The sequence below is a fragment of the Helicoverpa armigera genome, chromosome 24, assembly GCF_030705265.1.
Source record: "Helicoverpa armigera isolate CAAS_96S chromosome 24, ASM3070526v1, whole genome shotgun sequence".
Classification (NCBI taxonomy): domain Eukaryota; kingdom Metazoa; phylum Arthropoda; class Insecta; order Lepidoptera; family Noctuidae; genus Helicoverpa; species Helicoverpa armigera.
Genome location: NC_087143.1, coordinates 7131859 through 7149860, shown reverse-complemented (window position 1 = coordinate 7149860; position 18002 = coordinate 7131859). Strand labels below are relative to the sequence as shown.

Sequence of the window (18002 nt, the reverse complement as noted above, 5' to 3'; positions counted from 1 at the left end):
TTAGGAAAATAAAAATATCATCAAAATCTATATTACTATCGTTTCTATTTTCTTAATCTTCTTTAAGTAGAAACTTAGTTTGTCATTCACCCTGTCCAATGCTGTGGTCTTATAAATAATTATCTTTATCCAGTTCAGGATTAAGTCTAGTTTCTATTTCAAGCTGATCCTGTTTGAAAGGGCAACAGGTTCCCATGTGCTTCGGACGCTTCTAGTTTTTCTTCTTTTAGTTGTTTTGTTAGTCTTGGTTGATCAACTAAATTGCATCAAGTATTACTTAGTCTGTTGTAATGATCGTTTGAAGATAATCTTTCAGGTTTTTTAAATTTATTTATTTATTTAAGATTTATTAAAAAAAATCATATATGTATTATTTGATTGGCAGTCGTTAAGTGTAGTCAGAAGGCAGTAAGTCTGACACCAGTCTAACCAAGGGGTATCGGGTTGCCCAGGTAACTGGGTTCAGGGGGTCAGATAGGGCAGTCGCTCATTGTAAAGTACTGGTACTCAGCTACCGGTTAGACTGGGAGCCGACTCCAACATAGTTGGGTAAAAGGCTGGAGGATGATGATATGTATTTGATTAGTTTTTGTTCGCTGTGTTTCACAAGTTATTTATTGTTGTTTATAATACTTATTTAATTCTTGTGTGCGTGATTGAATTAGGCAATTACGCGAGCAGAAAATTGAATCCTTTGTCGGGTTACCAAGCTATTTTTGAAACAATGCCTTCAATCCGATATACCTATTGTTACTTATATTTCATCTCATTATTTTTAAATGCTTAGATTGTCACAAATCACACGTAAAATTAGAGGTACATTTTGATACTTTAAAGACCGGTTTTTGTTTGTCACATAAGTGTGACTTATATCAATACCTATGATAATAAGAACACTGTTAATTCGTTAAATAAATAATATTACATTGCGTTTATTTGAGATAACATTAATTATTTCCACAAAAGTCTAGATTTTAATTTAAATGACGTAAATGACAAATAACGTGTGGGATTTTAAAGGTTTTCCTCATAATGGTTTAAAGAGTTGAAGTACACCATTTTCCTCATACTTATTTATTAAATGACGAAATATCAGATAAAATGAATGTTGGAAATGTGGAATATCAAAAATATAATAACACTATAAATGACTACTGTTTAGCTTCTGAACGTGAAAGTTAAGATTATAATTATGGAGATGCAAAACCAGAAGAGAATCCAGTGCGTAATGAAAACAATACAAATGGGAGAAATGAAAATCATAACACTAATAAATCTGAAATAACTGATTCACCTGATTACGTATCAAGTGCAAAGACTAATGCAAATTATATAAGTATAGATAATACTTATCTAATAAAGTCATGGGTCATGCTTATACACAAAGTATAGGAAATACAACAGACGTATAATTTCTTTGATAAGAATGATGCGATAACTCTTTCACAAATATCTAGCTTGGGGAAATTGGAGTGTTTTAACTTAATATATTACCGATTAGAAAATTGAGAAGCTTAGCAGAATGGTACCAGAGGTCTACCTAACTACTGACAGTAGAAGAAATCAAGATAGACTTTAGTCACCATAATATTTCTCCAAGATATGAGTATGAACGTGGACGGATATAGTGGAAGAGGAAGAACAAAGAAACGATGGATGGAGTGTGTGAAAGTAGATATGGTAAGAAAGAATGTTACTTGTGAGATGACGGCAGATAGAAGAGTATGGAAGGAGAAAACATGCTGCGCCGACCCCAAATAAAATTGGGATAAGGGCAGGAAGATGATGATGGAAAATCTCTCCAACGGGTCTGCTGGAAGAGATTTCATGAGAAATAACCAGTACCTTTGTACGATTTTATGTTACTTCTACTTATTTCGTGTGTGTTTACCGTGTACATAAATAGTTAAATAAATAATTTGTTTATGAGGATGTATCTTTACGTTAGTTTCTTAGTTTATCAATTTCGAAATATCTTCTGCAATTTGTGAAAACCCACTAGCATGGTCATTACTTACTTTATCTTTATCATTTGTGGTTATCAAATGTTCTTCATTAGAGTCAGGAGTTGGTTAGTTTGCGTGCCTAAGATGCATTTCATCTTCAAGCTTATCAAACTTAGGCTTATTTACTGTTTGAGTTTTATGTATAAGATGATCTCAAAAGTTATATTTAATTAAAATTTTCCCTTTTAAGTCCTTTATCTTTTAGGATTTCAATATAATTTTTTTGAAAATTAAGGTGCAAGAAAATACTCGATTTAGGTAATTGATTTGATGCGGTTTGTTTGTTTGTCTTATATTACGGTAAGGTCATAAGATTCGTTGACCTGATACAAAACCTTTTTGGTATTTAAAATATTGTCTGGCCAATCAAATAATTTATGGGAAGTCACGGAAAACTTAAGCGGATATTGCCTTTTGGTCCATCAGGTACTTATTTTTCGTTTTCCTCAGTATAGTAAGAAGTATAATTCTTTTATTGATAACCGCTTTTTTGGTTTTAATTTTTGTTACGTAGATCTGCACTTTGATTGTAACAAGTATTTTGCGTTTTGAACATTTTCTTGTATTATTTATAGTTTTCCCTTTATGTCTTTAACCTTTTATTCTTCTTCAATTACAATCAAATTTACATTGAATATATTAATATAAATGTGAAGGTAATATAAGCCTGCGTCATATACCTACTTCCTCTCATTAAATATATCGGTTACTCATCAGTTAAGGACATTCCTTGAAGGAACCGCAAAGAGGTAAATACCCTTTGGACATGAACTATGCAATTACTGAGCCGGTTTCTTGTATACTTTAACTTACATACATGTTTTTACATAAGTGTGCAGTTGTTATTACCTGATATGAATATATTGTTAATGTTTATTGCAATCAGCCTTATCTTTTGAGACGTAAAATAAACAATTTATGTCTGAATTGATTTATTTGGCGATTAAAACACTGTCAAGCATTCATATCTGTTTTTATTACTGTCACGTGTCTGGCATATACATATACTTTGTTGAATTTACGTTCCTGATAAGTTTTTTGACTATAGTTGAAGGTAGATAATATGACTATGCATAATTTTATCCAAAAGTTGTAGGTATAACTAAAATCTCCTTGGTTCATCCATACTTATGCCTTAACAATTTCTGCTTGCTTCTTATTATATCTTCCCGCCATCTCTAAGGAGGCTGTCCTAAACTACAGTTTTGCCATCCTATGTCCAAAAGTGGACTTATCTACGTTCATGTTATGAAGAAAGAAAAGTTTGTTTGTGACTTTGTAGGAGGCAGTCTCTGAATATAATAATGGCGTTCACGACCGATTTCGGCCACGGCGGCTGTTCTCTTTTAAGGAGATCAGCCAGCTGCGCAGGACATATTATAGTGCACAAGCATTTGCTCTGAATATAATGCAGTAATAGAAAGCCCCTTATTCAATTTTTATGTGAGTATCATAGGCTATATTATTTGATCCGAACACATGAAGTAGCTACTTCGTAACCCGGGTGCAACCGCGTTAATATAAAAATAATGAGGCTTAATAACAAGCAAAAATAAGCCCTCATAATCGGTAACAATAGCCATTTACTTGGCTCATGTCGCGTCCATGTTCAATTAAATTGTGAATACCTACTTTGTCGTGTCGGATAAAATCGATTTGTTAATATAAATCTGCTTATGATTACATTAAGCAGAGCCGTGTTTTTCAGCTCGTTAGTGAAAACTAGAAGGCTTGTTAAATATTTGTTCGGATTTGTAGTTGGAGTGTGTTTGTTGCTAATGTGTTATTGGTTAAGGTTCGAAATCATTTTTGATTTGTTGTGGTTCATCAAAATATTATGCTGAATATATTCAGTCATACCACAAAAAAAAAAAAAACGTCAGTTTAACACTTGTCTAAAAATGACAGATTATGACGTTGAAATAAGGTCCATTTTGAAGCCACACTTTTTTTAGACAAGTGTTCGACACGTGTTTATGTTTTTGTAGATCAATAATGTATGTTACGATAGTAATTTTTTTTTTTGATTGAGACTTAAGCACCACGTTTAGTTGAAACTTAATAGTCATTGTTTTTGTTCCGTTTGATAAAATACTATTTTGGTTTTCAATGTATATTGTTATCGTATTTTGGTTGTATTAATCGTTTAATAAGCACTTAATTTTAGAAGTAATTACCGTGATGTTGATTGGTATATTACAAAGTTAATGAAATTAACCAACCTGTTAAAAAGCCATTATGATAATTAAAACAATAAGTTACTTGTTTGTTATCTTATTGAAAGCTTTTCTATTGCTATTCACATTAGAAACTAATTACGTAAAAATAACGTTATTCCTCTGATATTTCAATAACAATAAGCACAAAAAACATTGTTTAACAATACCGCTGTTTGAATAAAAACTGTTTATTTATGTCCATATTACGTTTGGGTAAAACCCCGTCATTCAAAATAGGATAAAGTCAAATCTTGAAGGCCTTTGTCCGTCGAAACTTTAAATAAAACATAATAAAGCAAACATTATGATGTTCGAAGAACTTATATGTACACTATTTCGCACACGATGTTACACAGAATACGCGAAAAAAAGTTTTTTCAACCAACTTCCTTAATAAAAAAACAAACATGTGGGTAATATCAAAATACTTACGTCCATTTACAAAGCAGGCGCTCGCAGCGAAAACGGCAAGGATGAACAAATTCATATTTGTATGTTGTTTTTTTTTTGTATAGAAAAAATATCACCGCATATTTTATTGTACACTAACACAGAAACCCGTCCGCGCTGGTCGGTGGTCAGACAAACTGTGCTCGCTGAGACGATTCTATGCTCAATATGTTGTGGCGACGGACCATCTCACATGGATACCGAGTGACGTCAGACCCTCAAGCGACTCCCACCTCTATTTCTTTACCAAAACAGTTGATAATAGCTTGAATATAGTTTGTAATGATGACGAATATTTGCGCAGAACTGGTCTCGAAGTAAGTATAGTGATTTCACGTTGGAATGCCCCATTATATTAGTGCTCCTCTACGGTCTGATAGATTTATGTGGACTGATTTTGATGATAGTTCATACATTATTAATTGGGAGTCCATAGTTGGTGAATTCATTCAAGTTCGATAGTACTTTATATCTTTTTGATTGACGTTAAAGTAATTGTCACGTTGAAGGCTTAATTTATTATCACTTATTATAAATTTCATCACAGGTTTAGTGGCCAAAATGTTTGAATTTTAAAACTTTGATCTCATCATTTGTGTAAACAATCCATATTGTAATTTTATTTTGATATCTTGGTCAGAGAATACGTAAAAACAGTATAATTTGCTGGAAGATGAGGCGGTGCAGTGGTACATCTAGACACACGGCAGTGTGTCCGCCAAGTTCAAGCAAAAAAAGTGACACACCGGCCGTGGGTTATATTACACGAACCATTTCGGGCCAAATTCGACCCCCCTGTAACTCAAAATCTATTTTATTTACGCGTTTCAAATTTCTAGTATCTGTTGAGACTCCCTCACTTATCTAAAATACAAAATTTCATTAATATACCTATTGTAGGTCTTGAGATATTGACGTCAGAAAATCGCTATTTTTACTATACACTCACTGACTGACTGACTGACTGACTGACTCACTCATCAAAAACCTAGACCACTTCCAATGGTCGTATTGACTTGAAATTTGGCATGGAGGTAGGTCTTTATGTCAAGGTAAAGGGAAAAATCTGAAAATGGCCAAGTGTGAGTCGGTTTGAAAATAATGAAGGTGTTTTATACCCGGTGTAAATTTATACCCCTAAGGAACTAAAACGAACTAAATTTATCTATATTCATAAAATATATCTTCGAATGGTACAAAGGTTTGTATTTAGTCAAAGTAAAGTAAAAATCTGAAAACGGCCAAGTGTGAGTCACTTTCGAAAATAACAAATGTGTAACTTTGATCCACGATCATAATATATGATAACATGTAATGTCAGTCAGTTGGTAAATCAAGTCCATTTAGTTAATCTAGTTCATTTCTTTGTAAGAAACATAGTGCATAATAAAAAAATCTAAAAGATAGTATAAATGAGACATTTCTTTAACTAACTTCACCATAAGAAAAAAATAAAATAAACAACCTTACAAAAATAAATGAAATCCCACCCAAAACAAAAATGTGAAAGACTGCCAAGTTCGATAATATGGGAATGCTTCGCCTATAAAAGAAGTGAGATCTGAATAAGTACCAAGTTCCATACACATACCTCAGTTAAAAATAGTTACTTTTTAATGATGTTACTTGGCAAGTTTTAATAGAAAATTAAATACTTGATTCATTGCGTTTAGTAGGTTTATAATAAGGTGTATGAAACTTGCCAAGTAACGTCATTAAAAAGTAACTATTTTTAACTGAGGTATGTGTATGGAACTTGGTACTTATTCAGATCTCACTTCTTTTATAGGCGAAGCATTCCCATATTATCGAACTTGGCAGTCTTTCACATTTTTGTTTTGGGTGGGATAGTATTTATCAATGCCCCAATATTGCTGGTTGGTAATTGCTCTGGATGTAAGGAAAAGCTTGACATAGGTAATTTAAATTGTTGCCGGAGAATTTTTCAGTCTCTTCTCGGTAAACTATCTCTAGAATTAGCTGGAACAGGAAAAAAATGTACAGTGTGTGTATTATTTCTTTTTTAACCTAAAACCTGTAGAATCATGTAAGTACGTCTTTTGCAGATTTTTGATACATATGAATATTTAAATACTTAACTTAATAGGTATGGGGAAATATTTTGAGGAAGGGAGTTTTAAGGAATTTCAAGTATTTCGTTGGGGTTTTTCAACAAATAACATTTTTGAAAAAGCTGATGGGTTTTTAATTATTTTGTTGAAAAATAAAAAGAGGTTTTATAATTAAATGATTAAGTTAATGATCCATTTTCCTCCTATAAGCAGAAATTTCCATATTTTCCTCAACGGCCCTTTTTAAAACTAGGGAAAAATGAGAGGATAAATTAATAACGGTGTTGATTCTTAAGTGACTAAGCTTTATTTTCTGATAATTTAGCGCTTTTTCCTTTTCATCTGAATCATTTTTACCGTTAGACTTAATCATTATTGGAGTAATAATTATTTTTTCCTTTTACGTAGAAGTGTTTTCTAGAAAAAAACATGTAAAAGTCTGGGCCAAATATCTTAAACTGAATTAGAAGAAAGATTTTTGTATGCAGTCCTAATATTTAACTCCCGTCGAAAAATATGTTTGGACGCTTAAATGGATGAACTGAATTGGATGCGGTTATTAGAGGAAGCTGGCTAAATGCAATGATTTCTATGTCAAGTATCATGATTGCTACATGTAGATATAACATCAAAATAAAAATTGTTTACTGTTTCAAGACTTCAGAAGTTCAGACATTTCCTTATTTCAGAGAAAATGTAAGTAATGATGTATCTGAGAACTACAGCTGTCAGCTGTAGTTACATTTTCTCTGAAATAAGGAAATGTCTGAACTTCTGAAGTCTTGAAACAGTAAACAATTTTTATTTTGATGTTATATCTACATGTAGCAATCATGATACTTGACATAGAAAACATTGCATTTAGGGACTTTACATGACTAATTTTGCCTAGGTCACTTAATTTTCTTTTGTTTTCACCTGGTCTTGATTTCAGTAGTTAAATAAAAGTCTACGTAACCTTTAAGGAAAACGCCACTTATATGTTATTTCTATTGTATCATTGTTACATATAAACGCACGTATTCTTGTTTTTGTTTTCGCATAAGTAGGTAAATTAGAACAATATGAGCTACTTTTAAACCACAAGAAACATTATTATTGTAAAGCCATCCTTATGTATTTTTTCTATAAAGTGTATTACGGAACACAAGTAAGTAACGGTAGTCTGTATTTCACTTGAAAATGCGATGACAGTTAATTCTAAAGAAGAAAAATTACCTATGGCTAAATACTGAAACGTTGATCTCAAACATTCCTTAAACATCATTGCTTCTCTCTGTCACAGTTACGTATGTAAGTATGTCCCTACAGCAGAAATAGTTTTGAGTTGAACTGAAAGTTGCGTTTGAGTAATTCGAAGACAGTCAGTTTCAAAATGCTTGTAGCTAAGTAAGCTGTATGTCTAGCCTTTTTTCAACTATATTGGGGGTCGGCCTTCAGTCTAACAAGATGTAACTGAGTACCAGTGTTTTACATGGAGCGACTGTCTATCTTACCTCTTACCTGTACCCTTGTTAAGACTGATTAAAATAATATGGTGTTATCTTTTGCGACCTCGTTAAATGCGGTTTTAATAAATACAAAGTTATTATTACCATATGTACAATTTAAACAGGATAAATTTTAATCTGAGCTAATTAAAAGCCTATAATGTTGCTATCTCTTAGGCCTGGTATTTACCAAAACAAAAACGCAAGAATGGTTGCAATTAACACATTTTAAACCTTATTCTTTAGGAATACGGTTAAAAATTGAACAAAAAATACCATAATAGGGAAAAAGCAAGTACGGATAAATTAAGATTGGCTATTGTTGCGAAATGTATTTTTATGCTTAAAAATAACATATGATACCTACGACATATGAGTCACTTTAATAAGCTTACTTTACCTGTCTGGGATATTTACGTCTACAATAATTTATCGTCATCTGTTAATCCAGGTTTCCTTTCAATATTTTCCTTTAGAACGTTTTCACACCAGCGGATTTTCTGCGTGGCAACGCTCGGTTCCTACGAACAGTTTACGAGTGACAATAAACAATTGACAACTACTGTTTTTTTTTTTTTTCCGACGTCAAAAATCATCAAATGACCCCTCCCGCTGTGGGTTATCAGCGGTGAGGGAGTGTCAGACTCTTACTGACTAAAAACCGTCGTGTTCCGTCATAGGCCTTTTATGTACCAGCGCCGCGGTATCTCTTTCGAACAACCCGCAGACAACTACTGGTTCAAATGATGAAATCTGAAATTCAGCGGCAGGTTATAACAACAAACACATTGTTGGTTATAGAAAGTTTATTGTAATTCGAATACAGACATGGTAATTAGTTACATAGGTAGTTCACAAACACACGTCGTACTTAACTACATAGCCACGGTCGCGAGAGCTATAACACAGCGTGCGAAATATATGGCGTCGTGCGCCGGACTGGCGACTCAGCGAGCGTCCCCGCTCGTGAGAGTAGGCCCTCGCTCCCCGCACCCCTCTGCCGGCCGGCCACGTATTGGTCGGCTCGGTGATCATGCGATGGCCTTATATGGCCATGGACTCGACCACGAAAAGTAGGCGCGCGTTACAAGGTTTTTTTTTCTGCGGGGAATGTGTCGTGCGTAGAAAACCAAGCGTATACCTTAGACTAAAACCGATTGTGTGAACACGCTGTTAAGTCCTATAATGAAACAGTAGAATAGCATTACTAAGTATCTACCAGTTATGTCCGGCAGGTTTACGGCATATTTTGGTAAACCAATGTACAAAAATACCTAAGCATTTATCTTTGAAGTTTAAGTTTATTTTATTTAGGTTCTAATTTAATCACTGAGGTTCAAAAACTCGTACACTGCAAGCAATCGGGATTCCATATCATCAGTTTTTTTTTGTTCAGATTTAAATAGCAGCCATTATATTTCTGTTATTGTTAATTAAAATGATAGTGTATCACGGTGTTCTTGATCTTCGGTCAAGCCGCGATAAATACCATATCTACTCCATAAATTATTGTCATGATAAGTTGATGCACCTTCGTAAAAGTGCATGCTTTATAACCTTGTGGTTAATCGCGGACATTCCGGAATTTATGAGAATTTTGACGAAGTTCTTTAGGCTGGATTTGAAGAAGACCAATATCATTTGAGATAATATGAAAATATTGAACGGAATTAGTGGCAGAGTTACACGGATCAAATGATCAAAAGTCAATGACGCTTAGTGCGATAGGTCCAAGAACGGGTGATCATCTACAAAGCAAAACAAGTAAAAGTCAAAACGAGTTACTGCGTCATGTGGAAAGAAAGAAAGAAACATTTATTTGTCAGAATATGGGTACAAATCAGTTGTTGGTTGTAGTTATCAGTTCTAACCATACTCTGCCATGATCAGACGTACAACTTTTTATTGTAAACACAAAGTGTTTAACTTAAATGTTAAATTATGAGACCAGACCAGAAGTCATTTGTTCTTTTTTCATAATCGTAACGTTTAGTGATTCTTAACTGAACTTACAGTCTTAAGAATGGTATTGTGTTCCTCTGGTAACTGAGTAGAGGAGGTCCGATAGGCAGTTCTTTACCCCTCTGCAAGATACTAATACTCAGCTACATTTAGTTATTGAGGAAGGGTTATACAGAATATAATAAATTTAAGACCTGGTTTCGAGCACAATATATCATCTTCATCTTATACAAAATGCAATATCCTCCTAAATAATAATTTCCTCGTTACAGGTGCAACTAAGGAGATCGGTACCGCTTTGACGCGCGTCTGTCTACGCCACAGAGCTATCGAGACGAGGATGAAGACGTTTATAAGGTAAGCCAACATGGTTTGTGACGTCATTGCACTTAATTGGACCTCAGTACTGAGTATAGGTGCTGCGGGATTGCTCGAAAGAGTTACCGCGGCCCTGGTACATAACAGGCTTAAGAAGGAACATGGTGGGTTTTAGTCAGTAAGAGTCTGACACTCCCTCACGCTGCACCGGGACGGATGATTTGATGATTGGGGTAGGCTTCCAGTCTAACCGAATGCAGCTGAGTAGGTACCAGTCGAAACTCAGTTATTGGTGTCCAAGATACCTATACTCAGAAAGTTCTTACAAACTTAGAAAAGGTGCATTAATACTTGCCTGGAATCGAACCCACACCAGGCCTCTGTCACTCTCTGTACTTGCGCGCGATAAATGCCTACCGCTCGCTGGGTTACCGGTAGCCCCACGCGGCTCAGGGCGCACAACAGTCACACGCGCCGCGCGCAACACAATATTATTATTTTTTATTTCGTGGCATGTTATGCTGTTGGTTTTTATTAGGTTTTTTAACCCTAGAAAGATAATCTGCGTAAAATTTACGCATGCATTTTTTTTAAATTGCTATATCTTTTTAACTAGCGCGAATTCATAGCTGTGCGTTTATGACATTTCATTCGTCGCTGGGAATAATCGTATGGTGTACGTGTCAATAAGGTAAGTGCCACCAATTTTGAAATATAACTGTCACCGTAAGATTACAAACATCGTTAGATTACAATCTATCTCGAGAGATTGTAAACTGTCGAATTATTGTGAACCGTAACATCTGATTGCAATTTAACGCATTATTTTTCGCTATATTATAATCTATCGATGAGAAATTGTCAAATTGTCAACTGTCCGAAAGCTCGACCTGATTGGTCAGTCTTTTTGTAAGATCGACCAATCACGACCAGCCGTTCTGTTGCCATGGAGTTCCCGTAGAGTTAGGAATGAATTTGTGTTTGAAGACAAACTCCCTAATTGTTTTGTTTTTTTTTTTTTTTTTATAAAAGTTTCTTATAATTTTCCAATTTCATTTAAATAAAACTACTTTTACGGATTTTATCGCGGTCGGTTTTAAACGTCGTCGGGATTAAATAATATAATATAACCGCGATAAAATCCGTAAAAGTAGTTTTATTTAAATGTCTAATATTCGCGTAAGTGTCAGAAATCAATATGTTTCCAATTTCAATTTCTGTTTGAAGAATAAATATTTCGTTACAATTTGTTCTCTCCATATGTCAGGAATATTAATTACATACTCGTACTAAATAATAAATCCTTGAAGAATTTTTGAAGAGCATTTATTTTATTTAACTGACACTTCTATTTCATTCCTAACTCTACGGGAACTCCATGGGAACAACGGATTATTGGTCGATCTTACAAAAAGACTGACCAATCAGGGAGAGCTTTCGGAGAGTTGACAATTTGACAATTTCTCATCGATAGATTATAATATAGCGAAAAATAATGCGTTAAATTGCAATTAGATGTTACGGTTCACAATAATTCGACAGTTTACAATCTCTCGAGATAGATTGTAATCTAACGATGTTTGTAATCTTACGGTGACATAACGACCGCGTGAGTCAAAATTACGCATGCTTATCTTTTTCGTGATTTAGACGCCCCTACTTTGCAGAGATATTTGCGAGATAATATCTCTAATATATTACCAAATGAAGTGCCTGAAACACGTGAAGACAATGACTGTGAGCCAGTAGCGAAAAAACGATTTTTTTGTACCTATTGCCTTACTAAAAAAAGGCGAAAAGCAAATGCGTCCTGCAAAAAATGTATAGGAAAGTGATATGTCGTGAGCATAACGTTGATATGTGCCAAAGCTGTTTGTAACTTACTTTTATGTAAATTTATGTTCCTATACTTTAGGATAAGCTAATTGTTGATATTTTCCTAAAAAACAGACCGATTATTAGAATAATAAATTAGTTATCACTTGAAAGAGTAAGTGTTATATAATTTCACTGATTTATAGAAGAGGTTTAGATTTTTGATGTTTTTTTTAATATAAATAAATAAGTAAGAAAAAATATCTGCAGTTTTAATAATTAGAATGTATGTGTATAAATAATAAAATATAATTTATTAAAATAAACTAATAAACCTAGAGCTACATCTAATTGTATTACATGCGTCAATTTTACGCATGATTATCTTTTCCGTAGTACAAAATATGATTATCTTTCTAGGGTTAAGCTACCTAACAAACTGATGTATTATTTTGAGTTGTGTTGGTTTATATGCGACTATTGCAAGATTTAGAAACATTTCATATTTATGAACTTATCTAGTAATTATATTCTTTTTAAATAAATTAATACTTATCTACTTTATGATTTTAACAATAGAGATCATTAGGTACTTATTTTACTTTAGTTACCTACTTAGTTATATGAACTGTATTGTGAGTTTTGTAGCTCAAAACACATCTCGAGTGTAAGTAGGTATAGTTCTGGTCCAACTTAATGACGACTCGGAACATTACGCGTGTCGCTACGCAGAAGCCAATTTTAGGTATGTATCAATAATCGACGGAGTTGTACCATATGGGGTATGGCACTTGTGCTCGAAAAATAGTTGGAAACCGCCTTTGATTTTGACGAAAGCTTTACTTAGGTACTTACCGATGCTTACGTATTAGGTAATATTTAGTAATATGTACCCGTACTCCATTTTAGTAGGCAATACAATAGTTAAGTAAAGAAAAATATTCTTGATATTAATTTTTATTAAAAAAATCAGTTTAAAAAAAGGCTATCTTAATATAAGCGTAACTTTGTTTTCCTACTTAAATATTAATAAATTGTAAGAAGCAACCCTAAGCACGGCCACGGCACGGTTGCGGTCACTGAACTGTGCGCTATCGCATTGGATTAACAATCAAGTGCTCGAGCTTTTAAGGTTCATTTTATAACGCAGCTAGGAATTTGTAGGTAGTTGGGGAATTTGTAGGTGCTTATAACAGTAGGTATGGACTTTTTTGTATGGAGTGATTTATCTGTTACGTAGTAACTATTATATAATCTGTGCCCACACACTCATACTTGGTTGTTTTTTTACCATAATTTTAAACAGTTATGATATTTTTCGCAAAGAATTTTGGTGGAATTGCAGGGTTACATTGTCATACCTTAATAAATGTTCATTAATGTTGTGATTCCATCGAAATTCTTTGCAAAAAACGTGCGAGAACTATTTGTAAAATGTATACAATTCGGCGCGTGTCCTACTGTTAGCACGTGTTCTCACACAAAAATTATTATTTCGCTAATATTATAGAAATGTTCGCACGCAATTTGTCACTGTTTGCTAGAGCTAGCGAACCAGAATATTTTCTGTGCGTCACAATACCACACAAAACCACAAATATAAAATAAAAAAAAGTTGAAAGATTCAGTGACGTCTTTACTTACTGGCCAGTTGTAGCGTCAGACATATTTAACTGTAATTTGTGGTCATTGTGGTCAACATAAAACGTGTTCATACATGGCTCTTTTTATTGTTTTATAAGTGATAATAGTATTGATTCCTGAATCTGTATTGAATCTGGCCTCGTTGGTCTACCTGCGGCGGCTGCTTTGCACAATGTCTCGGGTTCGATTCCCGGGTCGAGACGAAATCGCTTTGTGGGTTTGAGATACTTACACAGAAACAGCTCGGAGCCTGGAAGTTGGTGTTTGATACACACGTGCATCGGAGAGCACGTTAATGTCGGTCCTGTGCAGTTGTCTAATCTCCTTATATGAGGACAGCCGTCAGAACTCATTGAAGGTGCCACAATCTTTGCGAAAAAGTCTGTCAATTATTGATAGCTCACTCCATCTTCGACTACGGCTACGACGTATTTGGTTCAATAAATAAATAAAATTAAACTCTTCTACGGCCTACATTTCTTGTGACCATTAAACGACCTATTACAAACCAATTGGTAGCGCACATAATGTCATTCGTTACATCGTAAATGTTGTTAAATGTTATTAAGTTATCACACGCAGTGTCGATTTCACGGTACAAAAACACCCCATTAAGTATAACAAACACTAACACTATTATAATGAAAAACATCGCTTTAATTGCATAGAAAATAAACTGGTTCATAAGGATTGATGTACCCCTAGTTTTACCAGTTTATTGTCTTTTTTTTCTTATAGGACCCAGTTTGTCTACTAAACTGCTAAGACAAAGGAATCAACTTCTTCATGTAATAATATGTTATTATGGTAGCCTCTGCTAGCTAGCTACGCATGGGGTTTAACCGTATTCAAACACGGGTCTTGTATAACTTTTCTAATTCCAAATCGACCACGATGGTTCTCACACATTTGCATAAGAAGCGAGCTGCTCGGGACATGTTATAGAGCAGAAGAATTTTGGGATAAACTATTATGTACAAACTATATGTAAACTATTGTAAACAATGAACATAAACTACATGTATACAAAAGTCAATGTAATTTTTAAGGGTACAAAAAGAATTATGTAGCAGTTTATAGATTATAAAACACCTGAACATTACACACAACTCCAAAGTAAACAAACAATATTTCTCACACATAAACACTACAAGATATAAACTAAATATTTTCCTGTTCTCTTACAAGTTATATTATTACCCGTCCGTCGACCGTGCATGACCTCGTACACTTCAATATTATGATTGTCCAGATAACCTGACTCCCGGTGCTAGATAAACGGGTTTTACTCGACTGCAGTTGGAGACTGGGTTTTCCTTGTGTACTGCAATAAGAGAGTACTCTGTGTGGTATATACCTTACTAACTATTCCATACGGTTTCACCCGCGTAGATACTTACTCGCATAGCCGGATAAAAAGTACCTTATCCGTGTAAAATGTAGTCCTCGATATATAGGAATGGTTCAATTCGACCTAGAGGTTCCTGGGCGCGTTCAAAGAAACAATAAACTACCTCTACAATTGTGACGTAGAAATATCCATTAATTACCTATGCTTAATCTTTAGATAGGTTTTTTTCCCTGCAGTGGGATAGTAAAAGGCTGATTCGTTGTGAGCTAGTGGTAGCACTTGCCTCTCAAGTACGAGTGTGTGCGGATAGATACCAAGTCCCGCAAGTAGGCTGCGTAACATTATAATTTATATCTATGTACTTTCTAAGGGTCCCTTGTACACCAATAACTGAATGAAAATGCAAAAAATCTCCAATCCGCCTTAAGAAAACGTGGTGATTAATGTTCATTCGCTCTCTGTATGAAAAGAGTCCTATATCCTGCAGTAGGAAAACCAAAGGCTGATAATGATGCACTTGTGTAAAAACTAACTTAACAAAACCTCTTTTCAGCGTCCTAATGGACACTTTAATAACACCGCTGTCAGAGCGAGCGGACGAATGGCGTCGCGGCACTTGCTCAACTGGTGCTCTCTCCCGCGAACACGCGCGGGAGTGCAAGCGTGCCCGCGCGGAACTGCGGCGCAGGGTGACGGAGGCGCAACGACACGCGCGGAAGGCGAGGCGAGCGCCGCCCGATGCTAAGAAGAGGGCTGATGTTTGTATGCAGGTGAGGGTGAAAGAGGGAAAATCGTTGTTCTTTTGATGGGTTGATTACTGACCAACTCGGGAACCTAACACAAAACGATTACTGAACTTTGTTACTAACGGGGTGTAACGGGGGGACTGCATATTAAATATTCAGTTTGTATGTATTTCGATAAGTAAGATGAAAAAAAATATATTGAGGGAACCTGAACTTGATGCTTGAAATCGCCAATCTGCCTTAAGCATGTTTAGTGATTTACTTTCATTCTTTGTGCCATGTAATGTTAGGTAATGTATAAATCACAGGATCCCAAGCCGTACAGTAGATACATCTTCAACTAAACTGAAAACGCCTGAACCAAAATTAGCTAAACTGAAGAATTCATTCTGGCTATTTAAAAAAATTTAGGCGTTAAAACATAAGCCTATTCCATATACGCCATCTTTTTAAACTTCTATAACAAATACATAAACAGCAATTGTTTTACATAATTTCGTTTCGTCTATTCCAGGATATACAAGAGCGTAAACAACAATTGGAAGACATGGAAGAGAAGGCGGTGAAAGCCGCGCTCATCGAGGAACGAAGCCGCTTCTGTCACTTCGTGTCACTGCTGAATCCCGTTGTGGTGAGCTGATTTAGTTCTTATGGTGTGGAGATAAAGATGGATGCCCTTTATTAACATTAACATGGATTCGTCTTATTTATTTATTCATAATCGTGTTGGTAATTGTTGTGTTTCTGGAGCCTATTTGTAAAAAAACCTTCGACCTGCTCCAAAAATGTATCTTCAAATATCCTACGAAATCTTCATGCTTAGAATTACTGACAAAGTACAATGTTTTTGCCTTTGTAAAATACTTCTAATAATAATATCGGGGCACCTTTCCCATACCATGGAAATGTGATCATTGTATCAACGCGGTTTTCTAAACTACCTTCTGTAACTTCTTAATTTTTGTCAGAGCAAAAACTAACCTAATAAATGAAAATTTACAGGAATGTGAAGTGGCAATGCTAGCGGAGGTTGGGCACCTGCAGGAGGGCAGCGAGCAGCTCATCCGACACACGGCCGAGCCTAGGACCTTACCTGCTGCTAGTTTACAGGTTATTTCTATATTTTTGGTACTTACTCAATAGTACCTTTTGGTGGATTGCCCGTTATTATTCATAGGATATACATATCTTTTGGAAACTAAGCCAATTGTTTAGCACTGTCACTATCATTGATCAAGAGATAAAAAAAAGGAAAAAACAAAGAAGACTTTCGACAAGCATGACAAAACATCGCAGAAGTGCGCGACGCAAATCATTTCCCAAGTTATTGCGTCGCGCGAGTTCGCAGATATTCTAACGATGCCACGACGCAGTTTTGTGTACAAGCTCATAATAAGGACATGATAGGCCCAAGTTCACTTCAATATACACAGCAGTGTTCCCTCTAGGCACCTTTTCACTACTACCCACGTTAAATTTTCAACATAAACAGTTGTTTTAAGAAAATCGGACGTTAACTTATATTTTTAACAGACGATAATTATGAGAACTTCCTCTTTTTGAAGTCAGTTAAAAATTATAATTTATGCCCTTCCTCCCCAGGTGATATGCGACATAAAGTCCTGCTACAGCGGCTGGGCGGAGAGTGGGTCGGCGCCGCACTCGCCGTCGGCGTCGCGGCTCGGCAGCCGCAAGTCATCACTCACGTCTATATCCTCGCTCAACAGCCAGTGCTCTGATCATACGCAGCATGGTAAGTCTTTTTTTTTGCAACGCTATCAATTCGGTCACGCAGGGGCATAGATGATTGGCGTGGCACGGCGTAGCTTCAACCCAGCGACTCACTTTTCATCAATATAAATGGCCAGCGGCATTGTAAAAGCAAGCTTGCAGCTACCTAACAACAATTGCGCTGTGCTGTACCGTTCA

The 18002-nt window shown here is 35.2% G+C and overlaps 1 protein-coding gene across 4 annotated transcripts in view; it reads left to right on the top strand.

Moving 5' to 3' along the window:
- The window catches only part of LOC110371191 (uncharacterized), a 130622-nt gene that overhangs the window by 82215 nt on the left and 30405 nt on the right, over window positions 1-18002 (top strand). For all 4 annotated transcript variants that reach the window (XM_064040995.1, XM_064040992.1, XM_064040993.1 and 1 more), the window contains exons 4-8: window positions 10472-10556; window positions 15881-16097; window positions 16588-16704; window positions 17076-17183; window positions 17676-17826. In XM_064040995.1, coding sequence (XP_063897065.1) covers window positions 10472-10556; window positions 15881-16097; window positions 16588-16704; window positions 17076-17183; window positions 17676-17826 — 678 coding nt within the window. The remainder of the gene's footprint in view (window positions 1-10471; window positions 10557-15880; window positions 16098-16587; window positions 16705-17075; window positions 17184-17675; window positions 17827-18002) is intronic.